The sequence below is a fragment of the Octodon degus genome, unplaced genomic scaffold (assembly GCF_000260255.1).
Source record: "Octodon degus isolate 3935 unplaced genomic scaffold, OctDeg1.0 scaffold00016, whole genome shotgun sequence".
NCBI lineage: Eukaryota > Metazoa > Chordata > Mammalia > Rodentia > Octodontidae > Octodon > Octodon degus.
In genome coordinates this window covers 10,978,773-11,001,040 of record NW_004524592.1, presented here as the reverse complement: position 1 = coordinate 11,001,040, position 22,268 = coordinate 10,978,773, and the positions used below count along the sequence as shown (strand labels likewise).

General features: G+C 39.1%; 1 protein-coding gene and 1 non-coding gene across 2 annotated transcripts in view; one reads left to right on the top strand and one right to left on the bottom strand.

Annotated features, from left to right (window-relative positions):
• Positions 1–8,354: 8,354 nt before the first annotated feature.
• Positions 8,355–8,459, bottom strand: LOC111815466. Its single transcript, XR_002820151.1, has one exon. It is a non-coding gene; the product is annotated as a U6 spliceosomal RNA (small nuclear RNA).
• Positions 8,460–10,910: 2,451 nt separating this feature from the next.
• The window catches only part of Zdbf2 (zinc finger DBF-type containing 2), a 24,397-nt gene continuing 13,039 nt past the window's right edge, over positions 10,911–22,268 (top strand). The window contains exons 1-2 of the mRNA XM_004626727.1: positions 10,911–10,970; positions 21,617–21,747. Coding sequence (XP_004626784.1) covers positions 10,911–10,970; positions 21,617–21,747 — 191 coding nt within the window. The remainder of the gene's footprint in view (positions 10,971–21,616; positions 21,748–22,268) is intronic.

Sequence of the window (22,268 nt, the reverse complement as noted above, 5' to 3'; positions counted from 1 at the left end):
TCCATTATATGGTTTCTTATAATTTTATGTTGTTATGTCACTTTTTTTTTTTTTTTTTTTTTTTTTTTTTTGTGGAACCGGGGATTGAACTCAGATCCTTGCGTTGTTTGTCAGTCAAGTGCTTATCCTACTGAGCCATCTCCCCGGCCCCAATGTCACATTTTAAAAAAGATGCACTGTCAGGTTTTTTGCATGCATAAAAAGGAAGATATAAATAAAATTGATTAAGGAATTTCAAAAACTTCTTCCCGTTCAGAATTCAGCTTTTGTGAATCATTTATGGAATCAGTTGTTGATGGTTGTGGTTTTCCTTACCTGAAAATGTGGAGAATGCATCAAACGTTCTACTATTCAGGATTTTCTTCCAAGTAGCCTATCCTATTACACCAGAATTTTTTATTTTGGTCACGTATCCACCTTTTTTTTTTTTTTTTTTTTTTTTGTGTGTGTGGAACCAGGGATTGAACTCAGGCCTTTGCGCTTGCCAGGGAAGCGCTTATTCCACTGAGCCATCTCCCCGGCCCCTCGTATCCACCTTTATTGTGAGCAGCAGATAGGACACTTCTAACAATATTAAAAAAAAAAAAGTAATTTACAAAGTCAGGGCTTCAGTGAAGGTGGAAGCCCTGGGGTGGCCAGGAGACTCATACTTAGATGCCTGTCCCCAGCAGGATGAAGAGCGCAGCAAAGCCCAGGACGAGCAAGTCCATCGGGGAGATAAGGAGCTCTTTGTGGATGTCCCATGTGTCTTTGGTGGCCATGACCTCCTAGATAAAGAAACAGATGGTGAAGAGCATGCAGACGGCCAGGAGCATGGTGGTCAGAGGAGGGAAGGTGGCCCGGTGACAGGGCCAGTGGATCTGCTCGTGGCCTGTAGCCGCATCTCGCCCAGCACAGCTTGAACCTCTGCTGGTCTACCCCAGAGTTTTGATGCTGGCACTTTCCCAGTCTAACTTAATGTCTGTGATTTCAGGTGATAGGTAGGGCTCAGCTTTCCTCCCTGGTGTTTTTGACAAAATTTTGAGGGTATACTTGTCTAGCCAGACCATGTGTAAAAGTAACCAAGTCATTTCCGTGTGTGTGTGTGTGTGTGTGTGTGTGTGTGTGTGTGTGTGTAGGGGATTAAGTTCATGTTGAGCTGTTCCGCTATCCTTTCTCAAAGTGCATTAAGGAGTAGTGTACTTGGTGAATAAATAGAGGTCTGACAGCTTTTATCCAATGCTAATTTTTTTTTCTAAGTGGGGGGGGGGTCTTTGGTTCTAAGAAAATCCTTTTCTGGAGGAAAATCTCTCCGCCAGCAAATTCTCTTTTCAAGTTTGAGTAGCTCCTATCTCTGTTACTTCCCTGTGTGTCTGTTGCGGTTTTATCAAACAGTGTGCTTAACTCAGTTGAACAGAGCATAGTGTAAACAGCAGCATGCAGGATTTTGGATGCAGACTATACTGCCGCCAGGCCAGTGACATTCAGAGACCATCAGAACTTGTAAAGAGATAGGCTAATTTCAGAGATCATTATCATGTGGGGGAAGGAAAACTGTCTTAGCGTCGGTCAACGAATACATTATGTCGTGGTGGTTGTATTAATGTATATTGTGGGTTTTTTTTTTTTCTTCACTGATTCCAAGATGTGAAAAGAGCTTGCCTTAAAAGAAATCAGTGTGTGTGTGTGTGTGTGTGTGTGTGTGTGTGTGTGTGTTAAAAAGAAAATCTAGGAGTTGGGAGACTAGCCCAGGGCAGAGCGCTAGTGCGCGCCCTTTGCAGGGATCTGTCCCCTGCAAGGCTGTAGCAACAGCCAAAAAGCAACTCAGCTCTCTCTGAAGCTACCAAGGGGATTTACCTAGCCACAGCTCTTGGGCCAGGCAGCCTGAGCCTTTCCGTTGTAGATAAGGATGCTTTTGCTTAGCAGTCTTAAACGACATATTCGGTAGTTAACTAATGTAGGTTTGTGCCCCCTCCTCATCCCATTTAAAACGCTGTTGCTCACCACTGCATTCTAGCAGGTAGGCGGCGAGTATAATCGAATGAAATGGATGTTTGTTAATATTCTTAACCCTTTCGCGCGCGGCGAGGGTCTGGGACTAGCTGATCTGCAAGCCTCACCGCTCTTTGTCAACGAGAGATCCTGCAGGGATCGTCTTGCAGAATCCTCCTGACCTGAAGTGCAAGACTACAGTAACCTTTACATGGTGCCTAGCACAGAGTAAATGTTCATTAAATAAGCAGCTTTTGTGCGGTTGCCGCCCTGCGGGGAACCCATGGGGGCCAGACAAGCTATTAGTCTTTCAGCTCGATTTTCTTCCCTCATTCACGCCTTGCTTTGAACTGGGAGAGCCCTGCTTTATTGATTCAGAGGCTGAAATCCCTAGCATCTGATCTCTCGCCCTAAGTTGCTGCGCGCCCAGGGGACGGATTTCCAGAGTGGCCAGGCAGGCAGTGTCTGCTTTAAGCGCGGGGGGCAGGAGACGGCTAGGCGGCGGGAGTGGGGGGCGTGGGCGTGGGCGGGGGGCGGTGCTTGGCCGTGCGTCAGAGGCCCCTGTTTTCGCACCTTGCCTGACGTCAGAGCTGCAGCCGCAAAGGCACTGCGCGGGGACCCGCGGAGCCAGTCGTGACTCCGGGCGCGAGTGGAGCGGACGCTGCGCAGCGCCGGGCTCCTGCGGGAACTCGGCGCGCTCGGAGCCGCTCCGGGTCCCGGCTGCGGCGCAAGCGGAAAGACAGACGGCCTGCGCGGAGGTGAGACACCGAGGGGCAGGCGCGACGGGCTCGCCGGGGCCCCGCGTGCACCTGCGGGCCGCGATCGCGAGCTACCTGTGCACACCCGCGGGGTCCCGCATGCCCGGGCTGGGCTCTCGGCTCTGTGGCGATTGCACTTTATCTGGGCAGCTTCCGAGTGTGTGCGCGCGCGCGAGTGTGTGCGGCTGATCGCTGACCGCGTCGTGCAACAGTTGTGCAAATGTGACGCCGGCACCCGAGTCCGTGCGCGGGGAAGCCCTGCGGGTCCTGCGGCCACCCGGGCGCCTGCGGCTCGCGACGGGAGGACGCGGCTCGCCCCGAGGGCAAGCATCCTTTTTCGTGTTTATTTTACTGCAGTTGTTTACTCTGAGGAGCAGGAGGAGGCTGAGGGAGCCCGGAGCACGGGAGATTTTGTAAATTTCACAGGTGTCTCGCTTCGCTTTGATGAGTGTGTGCTTTAGTAAGTGTGCCCCGTGAGTGGGGGTATTCATTTTCCGATTTTTTCACTTAATCTATCGATGGAGATTTTCTGTATCATTGAAAATCGGAGAAGGCTCGGGAGAAACTCGTTAAAGCTTTGATTACGTATCACTGCAGTGAGCTCCCGATTGGCTGGAAAAAAGCTGGATTCGGGGTAGCAACTGGTTTCTATAAAATATTGTTTACTCTGAGAACAATTTGTGGCGGTGATTTGCAGACTGCGATTTTTCAACCAGGGATGAAAATCAGTGATTAGTGTTTTTAAAAAGTAAAATTAAAGACAGTAGAGAAAACGCCAGAAAACACGGACTGAGGGTATTGTTTTATGAAATCTTTTAACTGGGCATGTATGCCGTGTGTATATGTGTGTCTGTGTGTGTGCGCGCGCTAGGTTGTAAATAACATGTATTGCTTTTTGCGATGTCATGCTAAATACATTTGGAGTCATTACACTTAGGTATTGAGATAGCAGCAATGATGCAGTTAAACTAAATGGTAATTCTACCTTTTTTCTTCTTGCGTTTTTTTAGTGACGTTGTTTATTGCGCCAAATTGTGCCTACTTATTTGTTTTTACCTAATAGTCCAACAATTATTTAAAATTTCTGAAAAACCCAGCAACATTCAGAGAAGTTAGGAGATTAAAGCATAAACAAATCAGATGTGACCAGCTATGCCCGCTATTGATGCGAAACCTGAACGTGATAACCTTTTTTTCCTAAGCCTCAGTTTCCTGATTTGCTAAGTGTGAATTTTCTTGCCTCTTACCTTTTTGAGACCGTGGAATGTTTGCGTGAGATGTGCGCGTGAAGCGGTGGACAAGGGTGCCAGGCTCAAATTAAGTTCCTTTTTTTTTTTTCAAATTAAGTTCTGAATGAGCGTCAGCGATTATTATTTGATTAAGACTGCGTGGAGATGTGCAGGATGCTTACCGTGGAGAGAAAGGCTGCAGAGTATGGATAATTAAACAAAAACGAAAAAAAAAATAGCAGAAAGAAAAGTTGAAAATTATTTAACAGCGTTGTATGACAGAGCTGACCCTGAATTAGAATAGCCTTTTTGTAGATCGTTGATCATTGTTTTGTGATTACTTCCCAGTGGTTTGCTTTCCGTCAGATAATTTAGATTGTCTTAAAAAAAAAAAAAAAAATCAGGCGCCCTCCCGTTTTCTCTTATTTTCTATTAAGTTGATTTCGCTGTTGTCCAACAATTGAAAAATATTTGCAATGAGGATTCTGGATTGTTACCTTGAGGAGCACATAGTGCAACTCTAAAGTCATCTCCACGGTATTTTTGTTGGTGTTTATCTCAGCATCTGGTACGGATCTCGATGTGCAAAGAAATACAGTATTCTTAAAACAAAAACAGCCTCCGGCAGTTCCAGATGGATTTATGCAATATTAACTGTAAAAAAAAAAAAAAAAAAGAAAGAAAGAAAGAAAGAAAGAAAACCAATGAGTTAAGAGGGTGAACATTATCACTTAAAAAATAGCATTACAATTTTTGAGAAAAATAAATGTAATGCTTTGCCCTTAAAAAAAAAGTCATTGTTAAATGGGTGTGACAATTGTAAGGGGTTGGAGGGAAAAATCATAAATTTGCTCTCAGATTTGAAACTGTGTTGAGGCTGTTTTTCTTCTTTAGATAAATAAAAATAAAATGTTTGGGATCAATTATGATGTGGTTTATGAAAAACATGATTTGGAACACTACCTAATCTGGCTAAAAAATTAAAACAAAAGCCTTACGCAACAATGAAGCAAAAAGCCCATTTTGATCTTAAACATATATAGATGGCATATGTTTTAGATTCTAATATTAAGGTTATGTGTGTATAATTTTAGAAGTATTGAAATTTAAAATTATTGAATATTAAAATTATATTGAATTTTAAAATTATTGCATATTAAAATTTTAACTGGTTCTGATCAAATAAGAGGGGTTTTACCTCTTGATAAGATGCAAAAACTGTGTATTTATTACACGTTCGGGTTTGGAATCATATATGATGCCGTATACTTCACAGACAAGTGAGGGAAATTGTAATAGAAAAAGCCTACAGTATTCCATTTTTATAAAAAGACGCTTAGAACAATGATATTAATGATGAGTGGTGGGATTATGGCTATTTACACTCCTTATTTCTTTGTTTTTATAATTGTACTATAACTGTGCTTTATTTTTATAATAAAAGTCACTTAAAACAATTTTAAAAATTAAAACGCTATTTTCCTTTTTCAAGTGAGACTTTGCTTTAAAGGGTACTGACTTGTTGAATTTGGGTTTTTTAAGTCTTAACTAATTTACTAGTTCTCTTGTTTGTTTTTGGTCTTTTTTTATTTTTAACTAATTTACTAGTGTACTAGGAAATGGTGGCGAGTTTCTTAACAATTATATTCCTTGCCCATTGAAAATCTCCTTTGAGGAGGAAGAAACCATTGTTCCAGAATTTTCTTAAAGCATTTTTTGAGTATACCTGTTTCCAAAAACTAGTTCTGATTTAGATGTCCATTTTTTTAGTCTGCTTTTGAATCCTACCAGGTCAACATGCAGTTTACTTTCCCTGCTTTATCATCCCTTAATTTTAAAAAATTATTTATTTTATTTTATTTTTTATACCAGAGACTGAACTCAGGACCTTACGCTTGCCAGGCATGCGCTTATACCTGCTGAGCTGTCTCCCCAGCTCTACCCCTTTAAATTTTTTAAACAAAAGCTTAGATTCAGCTGAACGTGTGCATTTATGGTTTCCAGCTATATCTGTATTTTTTTGCTTTCAAGCCCATGCTTGTTTCTTAGACTTTTTTTCCTGACAATTGTGTAAGCAAATTCTGTTTTCTAAAACCTGGTTAAAAAACATATCCACTGGGGGGCATGGTGGCTCACCTCTGTCATCCCAGCACCCTGGGAGCTTGAGGCAAGATCAGAGCCCAGCCTTCGCAACTTAGTGTTTAGCAAAATCACTAAGCTTCAAAGTAAAAAATAAAAAATGGGTTAGGGGTGTAACTCAAAACGAAGACCCTGGGTTCAATCCCTAGGGTCAAAACCAAAATGAAAACCGTATCTATTTTGACTTTTGGATACTCCAGCTAAAACCGAACTCTGCAAATGAACCCATTAGCTATTATTTATTATTTTTATTGCTATTACTACTACTATTATTTTTATTTCAATGCTGAGGGTCAGATCCAAGCCTCAGGCATGCTAGGAGAGTGTCCCCTGAACTGTATGTGCAGTCCCACACTTTTTAGAGTCTGCTTAATGCCTTTGCATTCATTCTCCAGTTTCATTTAAACTTCTAGATGGCAAGAAAGCTTGTCTCATCCTGTGTCAGTCCCTTAAAGCTCCCAGCGGGTGCTAAAAATCACCCTCTGCCACTGGTTTTTTTTGAACTCAAGTATTAGAAATTTTTCTATCCAGTGGTCCTAGGTGAAACATTTCGCCCACAACAAAATGAGGTGGGGGGGGAACCCACTGTGCCTTCTGTGTAATTGTCCACTGATGCAGGTGGACGGTAAAGAATTGACAATATTTTTTATTAAAATTAATACAGTAGCTTGAGCATTTGGGTCATTAGTCCAAGACCCAAACTTTAATCTCACACATATATTCCTTTTAAATTTTCTCATGAAGCTTATTTTGGGTTTAATAGCACTTTGGTCCTTAATTTTACCAGAGATGCCCTTGTGCCTTATAGTCTTTCATAGCATTGGTCCTGGAACTCAGAAATCCAAAGGGTCTTACGGTGGGCTAGCGGGGCTGGCAGAGCCACTGTGCTCCAGAATATGGCACCATAGTCAGGAGGTTGCATTTTAATATTAAGTGAGAAAAAATATTAAGTGAGTCATGGTACAATATATAACTTGCTTTGTATTTTAAAGTCTCTGTTTTCCATTACTGGAAGCATAATTGTGTTACTTTTCAAATTTTAATATGAGGATATTTGTTTGATTAATAATAGGTGCTTAGGCAACTTAGCTTTTTTGTTTTTTAAAACATTGTTTTATTTTAATTTGCAGATGTTTGTGGGAGCTAATACAGCTGAGGAGGTGTCTGCCCTTTCCTGCTCAAGGTACGTCATTTGTTACTTTGTAAAAAATATCAGGTTATAATGGAATTCAGAGTTTGCAAAAGGTCAGGCAAAGTAATATAATCCCTGACCATGAAGAAATGATCCTTTTAATAGGTAAGAATTTTATTATTCATTAAAAATGATAACTTAGGTTATTGGATCAGCTTCGAGTCCCTTGGAACATTTTTCACAATGCCTAATATTCATGCGTCTGGGCTTTCTTCTCCATCCCCCCAAGGGAATTTGATTTGTTAAGTTTTAGATGGGGTTCTGAAATGTGAATTTTTAAAAAAATACCAATATGTGTGTCTGATTCCTTGTAACTCACGTCACTGCAACAGGAGAGATGATATAAATAGCGCATGATCATGCCTTGCGGTTTAAAGGTTAGTATTTAATTCATGTGTGTGTGATATTAGATTTTCTTTTCCTTTTTTTTTTTTTTTTTCTTCTTCTTCTTCTTCTTTTTTTTTTGGAGACACATTTTTCATGTGAAATCCAGGCTGGCTTTGAACTCATTTGTAGCCAGGTTGGCCTTACACTTGCAACGATTCTCCTGCTGCGTCAGCCCCTTGAGTGTCGGGATTGCAGGTGTGAGCCACCGTGCCTGACTTAGATGAATTTTTCGTTTTGCTTTTCATTCAGTATTTTCATAATATCATGAAAATTTTTGTTATTTCATGATTTAAAAAATTTAGGCTTAAACTCTAGGATTCTCTCAGCCTAAAAAATTACCCTATTTATAAATATAATTTAAAACTTTGTCTTATTTTGTTGCTTCAGGTTAATACATGTAGCAAATTAATGGAAGAAAGACCAAATTTAAATTTCTTTTATTTATTAAAATTTTTTTAAGGGGCCAGGGAGACAGCTCAGTGTCATAAGCACCTGCCTCACAAGCACAAAGTCCTGAGTTCAAGCCCTGGGACTGGAAAAAAAAAAATCCAGCTCAAAAATTTTTTAAACTTGGGGCCGGGGAGATGGCTCAGTAGAATAAGCGCTTCCCTGGCAAGCGCAAGGGCCTAAGTTCAATCCCCGGTTCTGCCAAAAAAAAAAAAAAAAACAAAAAACCTTAAAACTGTGGACTATTCCACAAATTTACATGTTGTCCTTGCACAGGGGGCTGTGCTAAGCTCTGTGTTGTTCCAATTTTAATACATATGCTGGTGAAGTAAGCACAAGACCACATTTTAAATAATTTTATATACATTGTTTCAAGGGCTGGTTTAATTAGTTGATTTCCCCCATAAATTTGGAAGTTAGAAAGTCATATATTCTCAACAAACTCATTGATAAATGCATATTATAATAGAATTTCGACTTGAAGGCTTTGTATTCTCATCTTACTAGCTTTAGGTATCATTTCAGTTTTCGGATTTATTTTATTTGTTTTAAAGAGAATAGAAAAATAATAAATAAGGGGCTGGGGATATAGCTCAGTAGAATAAGCACTTGCCTGGCAAGTGCAAGGGCTTGAGTTCAATTCCCGGTTCTGCCGACCCCCCAAAAAAAATAGATAAGATATTAGAATTGATATACAATTAAAAAAATAAGATGATGGGCATTCAACAGTGGTTGTTAACATTGAGCATTTAATGTGATTGTTCAGATTACAGATATAAGCATATATTGGGGCTGAGAAGATAGCTCAGAGGCATAACCACCTGCCTAGCGGGCTCATGGTTCTGAGTTTGATACTTGGTGTCAAAAACAAATGAACAAATGAAAAAAAAAAAACCCAATTGGTCCAAATAAAAATTTTAATTATTATCTGCTATCTTCAAAAAACTGATAGAGGACTGGGGGAGACAATTAAATAAAATAAGCACTTGCCTGGCAAGCGCAGGGTTCTGAGTTTAATCCCCAGTACGGGACAAAAAAAGAAAAGAAAAAAAAAAAAAAAAGAACAACTGATAGAAATTAGTAGGGGCTGGGGAGATGGCTCAGTAGAATAAGCACTTCCCTGGCAAGCGCAAGGGCCTGAGTTCAATCCCCGGTTCTGCCAAAAAAAAAAAAAAAAAAAAAAAAAAAGAAAGAAATTAGTAGTACAATCATTTAGCTATCCTGTGTATATACATACATAATTTTTCAGCTTCCTTTTTCCCCTATCTTTTCTCCTTTTCCTCATTCCAATTGTTTATTCCTTAAGTTCGGTTTCTTTCCCTTTTACTATAACTATTGTACCTTTCAAATTTGACTTACTCTTTCATTCGGATTGATTTTAATACTTAAACTTTTCAACCTGCAATGGTGGTGAACACCTGTAATCCCAGCATTCAGGAAGCTGAGGCTAGAGGATTGCTGTGAGTTCGAGGCCAGCCTCAGCTACATAGTGAGGTGAAGGTCAGCCTTAACTGCATATAAGACCCTGTCTCAAAAAAAGAGAGAAAGAAAGAAAAGAGAAAGCCTTTTTCCATTGAACAGTCATCTCATTTAGAAGGACTCATTGCATATTGTAGAAGGATTCATGTTTTCTAACTGACAAATTTATTTAAATTACTAGAATTTAAAAGCTGAAAAATTATTTTAATTGTTCCATCTTAGCAAACCAGCAAGGAAACTGTATTGAATTATTTTTTCATGTAATTATATGTATATGTAAATGTTATATATTTGCATACACACAATTGTGTCAGCTAATAAAAGTGGGCTGTCATCAAGATTACTTGGGAACATTTTGAAGTCCTGAATCCTAGGCTCTAACTCAGCTCTACTAACTCAGAACTTTATAGAGTGATGTTGGCATTCTGCTTAGTTTGAAACTGCTATAAAACATAATGCTGAAGGATTATGGTTTTAGGTAGTAGGAAACTGTAAGAAATTTCAGCACAGTAGTAGGAAAAAAATCCTAATATTTATTTGGTTTATGTGGTTGTCAGAAGAGTAATAGGTGGGGTTTCCAGAGACTGATTTAATTGTTTATCAGATTTTTAGCGTCTTTGTGATGCTTCAGTTCATGAATTTAATTCTTTCTATGATTCTGGTTGAAAATCAAATTGGGTGTGAACTGAATCCTATTTCCCCATACGATTGACATTGAACCCAACCAGTGGATTTGATTCCAATCTTGTCTGATTTGGTTCTCAGTCAGAATCATAGAAAGAATTAAATTCATGCACTGAGGCACCGCTGTAGTCTAAAACCTGGTTTTTGTGAGCTGAGTAGATGCTGGCATGTGATAACTATACTGTCATGATAGAGAATTTGTCGTTGTTATCTGTGACACTAAGAATTCAAATAACATAGAGTTTTGTATGGAAAAAGCATAGGAAAATTAAAGAGCTCCATGAAAGAAATATCTTAGAAGTAATAATTCATCTTTACAAATCCAGTTCTATATTCATTATTGAATCAATTGCCACTAACTAGCAGGTTATTAGAGAACAAATAAGAAATCGAGTCCTTTAATTTTCCAAGCGCTGGCAACAGTTGCTGTTTAAATAGAGGGCCGACTGTTGTCTCCAGAAAAATGCATGGCTGCGTTCTGTGTCTTCATAAGCGCTGTCAGAAACAGGAAAGAATTTCTGAGCTACCTTCCGCCTAGCAGGAAGGACTCACCGGGCTCCTGGCCCATTTCTTTTTCGCAGCGAGTGCTGAAGGACAGCTCCTGTCTGTCCTCGCTTAGTCACGATGCAGAGGAGCAAAGGCTACTGCAGCTACTGTCGTGTCACCTACAACAACCTGGAGCAGGTGAGCGGTCCCTGCTGATGCAATCCATCGGGCCTCAGAGGACCTTACCTGTGTGTTTCTTCCATTTTACCTTTTATTACATTCATTTATTCATTCATCGAACAGCTTGTACTGGGAATATACTAGTTAGCACCTACTTTTACACACCTAGGGATATTAAAAAAAAAAAAAAAAAAACAAACCTAAGGTTTTTCATGGAGCTTACATTCTAAGTAAGATACAGAACATGTAATCATATAGATTCAGTACATGATATGTTAGATTATGATATATTTTATAAGAAAAGAAAACAGGAAAGGGAGTGTTATGTTAGGTAGTGGGCAGGTGAGAACTTTTTAAGAAAGGGCCATTTGGGATAAGACTTGGATGAAGTTTCATGCCAGCCTTGCACATATGAGGTAAGAGTTTCTAGGCAGGAGACAGAGAGTGAGGACAGAGGGCACTGGCAGAACTGTGTAGCTGCAGGGTAGATGGTAGATAGGTGGTAAGTACAGATGTTCCTTGTTTAATGACCAAGGTTGATTCCTGTGACTAGTGAGTGGGTTGCTACATGAGGAATTGTATGTAGCATGTACACCACGATATGCAGAACAAGGGCCGGCCAAATAGCTCAGCAGATTAAAGCACCTGCAAGCAGGCGCAGAGGCCAGGAGTTCCATCCCTGGGCCTGCTGTGCCGGCCCCGCCCTTGGGGCACACTGAGATGGCAATTGAGACTGGGCATGGTGACACACGCCTGTAATCCCAACTCTTGGAAGGCTGTAAACAGGAAGATCACTATGAGTCCAATCTGTGGCAGCATAAAGCTGCTGTACTCTACTGTGCAGTACAATCAATCAGCAGAATTACAGTAGCAGGGGCCGAGGAGATGGCTCAGTAGAATAAGTGCTTCCCTGGCAAGTGCAAGGGCCTGAGTTCAATCCCTGGTTCTGGAAAAAAAAAAAGAATTACAGTAGTGTCCTGTAGAAGTCACCATAGGTCGGCCCTGCCATGCACTCCCATATCGTAAGTCTGAATGCGAGTCATGAGCCTGAGCCATGGCTCCTGTTTCAACAGTGCCCTGTGGCTGAAAGCTGGAGTGTCCATTAAACAGGGAGATCATTAAATGAGGAACATCCATAATAGGTGAAGTCAGAGAAGTAGATTCAGGAAGACCTTGTAGGTTAGGGGGTAAGGGCTTTGAATTTTATCCCGTGTAGGTGAGAGCACATCTCAGGGCTCTGCACAGTGAGACCCATCCTTTCGGATTGGTTAGAGTGGCTGCTGTTGGGGAGAATAGTGGGTGTGGAGATTCTTTCAGATTTTTTCATTAGCATAATTCTTACACCATAAACTTTATCCCTTTAAAGTTTGAAATTCTGAGAGCTTACTGTATGCATTAAGTGGTATGCTGCCTCATTACAGAATGCTTTCACAGACCTAGGAAAGGAAACCCAGTGAATGCCCTGTTACTATGTATTTCTACCCCTAACCTCTGCCAGCTACTAATACATATTCTCTCCAGTAATTATGGACTGGATATTTCATATAAACAGAAGCATATATTATGTGACCTTTTGTGTCTGCACTTTTTTCACTTAGCATATTATTTTTGAGGATCATCTATATATACTACTCCATTCTTTTCTATGTCTAAGTGATACACTCCATTGTAAAAGCAATGTCACATTTTGTTTATTCATTCAAAAATTGGAGGGGGTCTGCCTGTTAGCTCAGTTGCTTAAGCGCCTGCTCATGCAAATGCATTCAGGCGCAGGATACTGTGATTTGATCCCCACCTCCTCCTGCATTACCAGACCCGCCCTTAAGGCAGCCTGAGCCAGCCAAAACAAACAAACAAAACAACAACAACAACAAATCATTGTCAAAAATTGGAGGACTGTCAAGATAGCTCAGTGGACAAAGCACCTGCTTTGGCAAGCGTTGGGACCAGGGTTAGATCCCTGTTCCCGCATGTCATACCAGCCCCGCCCTTGGGGCGTACTGAGCCAGTGACAGTCCAGGCGTGGTGGCTCATGCTTGTAGTCCCAGTGCTGAGGAGGCTGAAAGCAGGAGGATCACCCCACGAGTCTAATCTGTGTAATAAGAAACTGTACCAAATACACAAATGAAAAAAAGAAAAAAAAAATGGATGTTCGGCTGGGGAGACAGCTCAGCAGTCTAAGTGCCTGTGTGGCAAGCCCAAGGACCTGAGTTTGATCCCTGGTTCACATGCCATGCTGACCGCAGAACTGTGGGTGGGCTGTGTCACCCTGAAATCGGGCGTGGTGGTGCATGCCTGTAATCCCAGCGCTGGGGAGGCTGAGATGTGAGGATCACTATGAATCTGAACTGTGTAGCGAGACCTGGTATCTAAATAAATAAATAAATAAAAATTCAAAGATTGTGTGTTCTTCTTGCTTTTACTTTTCTGTTCACAAGTATTGTTGCTATGGATATTGGTCTGTAGGTTTTTGTGTGGACATAAGTTTCTAGTTCTAATGCGTATGTACACAGGAGCTGAATTGTAGGGTAACTGTGTTTAAGTTTTTTGAGGAACTTCCCTACTCTTTTCCAAAGTGAAAGTGGGCCACTATTTTCCTAGCACCAGCAATGTTTGAGGGTTCCAATTTGCCCTCATTCGTACCAGCACTTCCTGTTTTCTGTTTTTTTCATTTATGTATTTGGTGCAGGGTCTCACTACGTAGCTCGGACTCGTGGTGATCCTCCAGTTTTCAGCACTGGGATTACAGGTGTGCACTACCATGTCCAGACTCAGTCTCAGTCTCAGCTCAGCATGCCCCAGGTGGTGGGGCTGACAAGGCTGTTTTTTTTTTTTTTTTTTAAATATCCATTTTAGCGACTACAAAATGACATTTCAGTGATGCCTGAATATGAATCAGATTTATATTTCCCTACTATCCTTGGATATCCTTTCATGTGCTTATTATCTATTTGTATATCTTCTTTGGCCAAATGCCCATTCAAGTCCTGAGCCGTGTCTTTGTATTTGTGCCCATTTTTAAATTGAGTTTTGTGCTTGAGTTGTAAGCCTTTTCTATATTCTGGAACTAAGCCTTTATGAGATACAAGAGTTTCAAATACATTCTGTGGGTCATCTTTCCACTTTCTTGAAATGTATTTTAATATATAAAAGCTTAACTTTTTTGTATTGAATCTAATTTTTCTTTATTTCTTTTTTTTTTGCTACATGTCAGAAGTATTGCCTAATTCTAGTTCATGAGGATTTGTGCCTATGTTTAGGTTTTTTTTCCCCCCCCATTTTGGGTTAATTTTCATATATGGTGTGAAATAGGAGTTTACTTCATTTTGCATTTGAAAATCTGGTAATCCCAACACCATTTATTAAAAATTATCCTTTCCTATGCTGAATTGTCTTTCTCTCTGTTGAAATATCAGTTCATAAATGTAAGACTTTATTTTCAATTTTATTCCATTGGTCTATATATCTCCTAATGTTAGCATCACATAGTTTTAAAAATAAAATCGTAGGGGCCGGGGAGATGGCTCAGTAGAATAAGTGCTTCCCTGGCAAGTGCAAGGGTCTGAGTTCAATCCCCGGTTCCGCCCCCCCCAAAAAAGTAATTATACATATTTATGGAGAATAGTGTGACATTTACATATCTGTGTCTAGTGCATCATGGTCAGATCACAGTAACTGATGTACTTCCATCACCTCAGGTATTTATCATTTCTTTGTATTGGGAACATTCCAAATCCCTTCTACTATTATTTTTTTCTCATTTTTTAATTTTTTAAAAGAGAAAAAAATAGTAAAAATCAGCAGATTAAAGCATCTGGAAGCAGGCGCGGGGGCCGGGGGTTCAATCCCCAGGCCTGCAGTGCCGGCCCCGCCCCCGGGGCACGCTGAGATGGTGATTGAGACTGGGCGTGGTGGCGCGCCTGTAATACCAGCTCTTGGGAGGCTGTAAACAAACACATCACTATGAGTCCTATCTAGTAGTGAGACCCTGAACACCCTGTAGATCCTCCCCCGCCCCCCCAAAAAAGTAAACCCATCAAAGGCGACATACAGTTTCACTACACAAAATGATATGAATTCAACAACGGCTGTTATAGCACATATTGTTGTCTTCAAATTAGTTGTTCAGATTATTTGAAACATACAGTTAAGATATTTTGAATATACAGTTAAGTGCCACTAACAATGATTAGCTCTGCTCCCAAACATGAGGAGAAGTTCCTCTACTCCTCCTGTACTCTACTCCTGCCCCTGTTAACATCCTCTTTTCTGGTCACACCCTTCTCAGGTTCTGGTAACTGTCATTTGCTCTTCACTTTTGTAAGATCACAGTTTTAGCTTCCACATATGAGAATATGCAGCATTTTTCTTTCCCTGCCTTATCTCACGGCATATAATGTCCTCTAGTTCCATCTGTGTCACTATAAATGACAGGATTTCTTTTCTCACGGCTGCATACTACTCCACTGTATAGACACATCACATACTCTTTATCCATTCATCTACTGATAGACACCTAGGTTGATTCCAATTTTTTAAAAATTATTTATTTATTTTCCCATAATTTTATTGAGAAACAAATAGCAGTGAGACAGTTTCAAACCAAATTGGTAGGACAGTTTCAATAATTAACACATTGCATAATTCTTCCTAGTGGTTAATTGCTGTACTGATTCCAATTTTTTGACAGTTGTGAACATTACTGCAGAACATATGTGAGTGCAGCTGTCTCACTGACAGGTGGTTTTCTTTCCTTTGGATATATATCCAGCAGTGGGACTGCTTGATCACTTGACAGTTCCATTTCTATTTTTTTGAGGAATCACTACATTGTTACATTGTTATTTTTTGTATTTCTGATAATAATCATTCTTACTGGACTAAGCTGATATCTCATACATTAATTTTCATTTACCTGATGATTAGTGATATGAGGATTTTATATTTGTTCACCACTGTGTCTTCTCTTGAAAGTGCTTTTTAGGTAATTAGCAAATGTGTGTGTGTGCACACATGTGTATGCTTGCACGTGTGTGTGTGTGTGTGTGTGTGTGTGTGTTAATGGGGGCTGAACTCGAGGCCCAACACACTGAGCTACATTCCAACCCTTCTTTATTTTGATTTGTATTCTAAATTTTGAGACAAGATCTTGGTAAATTGTCCAAGGCTGGGCTCCACCTTGTGGTTCTTCTGCTTCATCCTCCGAGAGGGTTGAGATTATAAGTATGCAGAGCTGTGCCAGACTCAGTCTTCTATTTGTTAAACCAAATTATTTGTTTTTATGGCATTGAGTTTAAATCCTTTATACATTTTAGAAATTAATCCCTTGATGGGAATAGTTACAGATCTTTTCTCCCATCCTTAGGCTGTCTCTTCACTCTATTTATTACTTACCCTCTTACGTCAAAGAAATTTGGCTTGATGCATGTAATCGTGTTGGTCAATTTTGCTTTTGTTGCCTTTTTTTCCTTTTTTTTTTTTTTTGGATTATATAAAAAAAATCTTTGCCCAGACCAGTGTTGAGTCATTTTCTTTTGTTTTCTTTAGTTTTAGATTTTATACTCAAGTCTATCACACCTTGAGTTGGTCTTATATATGGCGAAAGGTCTTGTTCCGTTCTCCTATGTAATAGATCCTCAATTATTCCAGCACCAACTAGAGTTCTCTTTCTCCAGTATGGTGCATTTGTTAAAAACCAGTTGGCTAAGCCAGGCATGGTTGTGCAGGCCTGTAATTCCAGCACTCTTGGGGCTCAGGCAGGATGATGTCTGCCTGAACTATACAGCAAGACCCTATCTCAAAAACAAAACCAGATGTGGATTTATTTCTAGGTTTTCCTCTTTTTTTTTTTTTTTTTTTTTTTCCGGAACTAGGGATTGAACTCAGATCCTTGCGTTTGCCAGTCAAGCACTTATCCTACTGAGCTATCTCCCCGGCCCCCTCTTTTTTTTTTTAAGACAGGATTTGGCTGTGTAGTTTAGGTTGGCCTGGAACTCACTGCAGCCCAACTAGCCTCAAACCTGAGACAATCCTCCTAAGTACTGATATTACAGGGATCTACCACCATATCCAGTGATTTCTGCTTTTATTTTCTCATTTTTTGTCTATGTGTCTGTTTGGTCTACTGTAGCTTTTGAGTATGTTTTTTTTTTTTTAATAAGGTTTTTTTTTTTTTTTTTTTTGTTCCTCGAATGCCTTCAGGGCACTTTTGGCCAGCTGGAGAGGTGTGAGGTTCGAACTCCAGCAACCTGAGGCTGACAGCTTTGTGGAAGCAGCCACTTAAAGGCCTGAGCTAGGGCCAGGCCCCCTTGAGTATGTTTTAAAGTTAGATATTACAGTGCTTCCACTCTTGTTCTTTTTGCTCAGGATTGCTTGGGGCATTCAGGGCCATTTTATGTAACTTTCTATAAGTTTTATATAACTTTTCTTATTGTTTTTTTCTAGTTCTGTGAAGAATGTCATTTATATTTAGGAATTATCTTGAAGAATATGTAGGTTGGGTAGTAAGGACACTTAAAAAAAAATCTTCCAATCCATGAACATGGGATGTCTTTCCATTTTTTGTGTGTCCTTTTCAATTTAATTCTGAACATGTTTTGCAATTTTCATTATAGGGATCATTTATGTCTTTGATTAAATTTTTCCTAGTTACTATTTTTATTTTATTTTATTTTTTTTTGGTGGAACCAGGGATTGAACTCAGATCCTTGAGTTTGCCAGTCAAGCACTTATCCTACTGAGCCATCTCCCTGGCCCCTATTTTTAATTTCTTATAGCTGTTATGAATGGGACTGCTATCTTTGTTTTTCTTGCCAGTTTTGTTATTGGTGTATTAAAAAGCTACTAGGTTTTGTGTGTTGATTTTATATCCCATAATACCAAATTTATATAATGAATTCATCTATTAATTCTAACAGTCCTTTAATCCAATATTCAGGTTTTTCCATGTATAAAATTATGTTGACTTCAAATAGGGATCATTGGATTGTTTCCTCTCCTATTTGATGTCCTTTATTTCCTTTTCTTATCTTAGTGCTTTGGCTTAGTCTTTCAGTGCTATATCAGATATGAATACTGAAAATTGACAGTGCTAGTTTAGCATGGTGGCACATACCTGTAATCCCAGCACTTGGGAGGATGAGGCAGGAGAATCACAGTGGGTTCAAGGCCAGCCTGGGTTACATAGAGAGTTTAAGGCTAGACTGAATTACAGAGTAAGTCCACAACTCAAAGAACAAATGAACTAACTAACTTACTAAACAAAGTTGACAGACTTGTCTTGCTCCTAATCTTAGAAGAAAAAGATTGCAGCTTTATGCCATTTAATATAATGTAGACTGTGGATTTGTCATGGATAGCCCTTGTTGTGGTGAGGGGTATTCCTTTGAAACTTAATGTTTTGATGTTTCTCATCATGAAGGAAATGTTGAGTTTTATCACATGATTTCTCTACATATTTTGAGATGATAATATCATCATCAGATTGTGATATATTGTGCTTATTGATTTGTGTATGTTGAACCATCCTTGCATTCTTTGAATAAATCTCCCTTGATCATGTGTACTCTTTTTAAGTGCTGGTGGATTTGATTTTTTAAAATTTTTTGAGACAGGGTCTAGCTTTGTAATTAAGCATGGCCTTGAACTAATTATGTAGCTCATGTTGACCTCAAACTTATAAATGTAAAAAAAGAAGAAAAAGCCTGTGGAAAAAGAAAAAGCCTATGGGTGTTAGGGGAGATGATTTGTGAGGAAACATTTGTATAAGAAGTATGCAAAAAAAAAGAAGTATACAAATAAAGGAGAAGAGAAGGTAAAAGTAGTAGAAAACCTATTCTAAAGGAGAAGAGAAGGTAAACCTATTCTCTAAAAGAGAAGAGAAGCTAAAAGGAGTAGAAAACCTATTCGATGGTACAAATGCTGAAAACTTTTCAATTTTGGGAAAGAAATGGACATCAGGCCCAGGTAGCCCAAAGGACCTCTAATAGTCATGGACTAAACCAAAGTTCCTCTGTGGCTCTGCTGTGGCTCTGGGAAGTTCCACAAAGGTCTATTGTTAAAGGCTTGGTTTTCAGTCTGGAGCTGTTAGAGATAGTGGAAGACTCAAGAGATGGATACTGATGAGAGATTTTTAGTCATTGGTGCATACCTTCAAAGGGGATTATGGGACCTTTTTTGCTTTCCATCTATTTCTGCATCCTTCCAATGAAGGAAATAGCTCTACTCCATCACACACTCCTTGCCATGATGTGCTGCTTCACCACAAGCCCACAAACAACAGAACTAATCAATCATGTATGAAATACCCAACTAAACCTTTCTTCTTTGTAAGTTGGTTATTTCAGGTATTTAGTTACAATAACAGAAAACTGATTAACACATTCTCCCAGTAATATTCCAGTTAAACTGTCAAAAGTAAAAAAGAAAATTCTGAAAATATCAAGATAAAAGCATCAAGTCACATTTAAGGGAATCTCAAGTAACTTAAAAACTTTATAAAAAGAAAGATAATATATCTGAAAAACCTTATGAGAAGAAAGATAATATATTAAAAAACGTGGACAGGAAAATAATCCCTGTCAAGCAATTATTTCATAACCACAAAATTGTTCTTCAGAAATAAAGTCTTTCCAAGACAGACAAAAGCTAAGGGAGGAAAAACAGGAGAGGACCAAGTGGTACAGTCTGGGGGTAGAAGTTTCTCAGATAAAATCAGGGATGAAAAAGGAGACATTATAATTGATATTACAGGTATGCAAAGGATTGTTAGGTGCTATTATGAGCTATAATATGCCAAAAAAAATTGGAAAGCCTAAAAACAAATGGATTTTTTTTTTGTGGTACCAGGGATTGAACTCAGGATCTTGTGCTTGACAGGCAAGCACTTATTCTACTGAGCTATCTCCCCAGCACAAATGGATCTTAAGATACATACAACCTATTAAAATTGAACCATGACAACAAAGAACACTTTAATAGACCAGCATGAATAACAAGATTCAATCAGTAATAAAAAGTATCTCAAGAAAGAAAGTCCCAGACCAGATGGGTTCAGCAATGATTTTTTTTTTTTTTTTTTGCGGAACCGGGGATTGAACTCAGATCCTTGCATTTGCCAGTCAAGCGCTTATCCTACTGAGCCATCTCCCCGTCCCTCAGCAATGATTTTTATCAGATTTTCAAAAAATTAACACCACTTCTTCACAAATTACTCAAAGTTTTGAAAGGAAGAGAACCCTTTCAAACTCAATATGTAAAGCCAACATTACAGTGATATCAAAACCAGATACGGATACAACAAAACTAAAGAAAATATTTTCTAAAAGAGAGAGAATATAAATACACACAAAAATGATCAACAAAATATTAACAAATCAGGTGGGTTTGGTGGTGTACATTTTTAATTAGCAGAATGATCACCACAAGTTTGAGGTCAACAAGAGCTACATAATTAGTTCAAGGCTATGCTTCATTACAAAGCTAGACCCTGTTTCAAAAAATTAAAAAAAAAAATCAAATCCAACAGCACTTAAAAAGAGTACACAACATGATCAAGGGAGATTTATTTTCAAAGAATGCAAGGATGGTTCAACATACACAAATCAATAAGCACGATATATTACAATCTGATGATGATATTATCATCTCAAAACATGCAGAGAAATCATGTGATAAAACTCAACATTTCCTTCATGATGAGAAACATCAAAACATTAAGTATCAAAGGAATACACCTCACCACAACAAGGGCGATCCATGACATACTCACAGTCTTCATTTTTTACAGATTTATTTTTTATAATATCTTAAGAGTAACATAAATTAGCATTTTCATTATTGGTCATTATAAAGGGATATTTTAATAATGCCTAGCTGTTCATATTTTTATTCTATGTAATATTTAGTTTTACAGGGAAAATAAAAGTTTATTAGTTATATTTGAGGAACTTTTTTTTGTGGTACTGGGATTGAACCCAGAGCCTCATGCATGCTAGACGAGTTCTCCAAAACTTGAGTTACTTCCTTAGCCCTTGTACTATATTAATTATGTTATATATTTTTTGAGACAAATTCTCATTAAGTTGCGTAGACTGGCTTCAAACTTGTGAACCTCCTGCCTTTGTTTTCTGAGCAGGTAGGGGTACAAAGTATACTGTCTTACCTGGCTATTAAAAGATACTTTTTAAGAGAGTTTTTTTGTTTTTGTTTTTGTTGTTGTTTGTTTGTTTGTTTTGTTGTCTTTTAGAGTTAGGGTTCTGCTATACAGTTCAGTTCTGTCTGGTCTTGAACTCACTTTGTAGCCTAAGGCCTGTCTCCAAACATACTGTAGTCATAGTGGAGGTGAAAATGTCAGCATTCTATTCAATTATAAGTAGTGTGTTATAATTATACCAGTACTGCTAGCACAGCAAAGTGAAAGGAGAATGAACTTTAGAGTTGAAGTCTTGGCTTTTTTTTTCCCCAGGCACACAACTTAGGGCTGTTTTCTGTGATTGCTTGTGCCCCCGTCTCTTCCTGTTCATGGGGGACACTGTTCTTATGCCATGAGCATTCAATGAGATTCATGCTTATCCCAATAATATATAGATTAGTCTATTTTGAGACAGTCTCGCTAGTAATAACTATTATTCATTTTTAAATATTCCTTTTTTTTTTCTTTATAGCATTTGTTTAGTGCTCAGCACAGAAGTGTGACCAGACAGAGCAGACAGCGGTTAATAAATAACAACAGCCTGATGGAGCGCTTCCTGCAAGACGTGCTTCGTCACCACCCTTCCAACTACCAAGACAGCAGGTAAGGGAGCCCTGTGCAATAATAATGCTCCATAGGTTTACATACAGTAGGTGTTCTTGTTAATGTTCCACAATTTCTTCAAGTTAATCTTTAAATCAAGGAAGACAAAGTGATTTATTTTTCTTTTTATGCAATGCTGGGTAGTGAACCTGGGGCATCTTGTATGCTGGCCAGCATGATGTGAAATGCTGGCAGCAGGGAAAGAAGAGAACAGTGATTTGAAGGGGGAAAAAATGAAAATAGAGCTTTTGTACATGGGGAGGGGAAAAAAGGGATGGAGGGGGAGGGGCGGGGAAGGGAGTAGATGAATTATGAAGTGTTATGTACATCTCCTCCACGGTGAGTGAGATTGATCATTATGTACTGCAGCTAGGTAGTACCAATAAAAGGAAAAATAAAGTGGAATTTTATCTAGTAAGTCCCATTTGCAATTTTTTTATTTCTTCTTTCTCCTCTTCCTCTTCCTCCTCCTCTTCCTCCTCCTCTTCTTCTTCCTCCTCCTCCTCCTCCTCCTCCTCCTC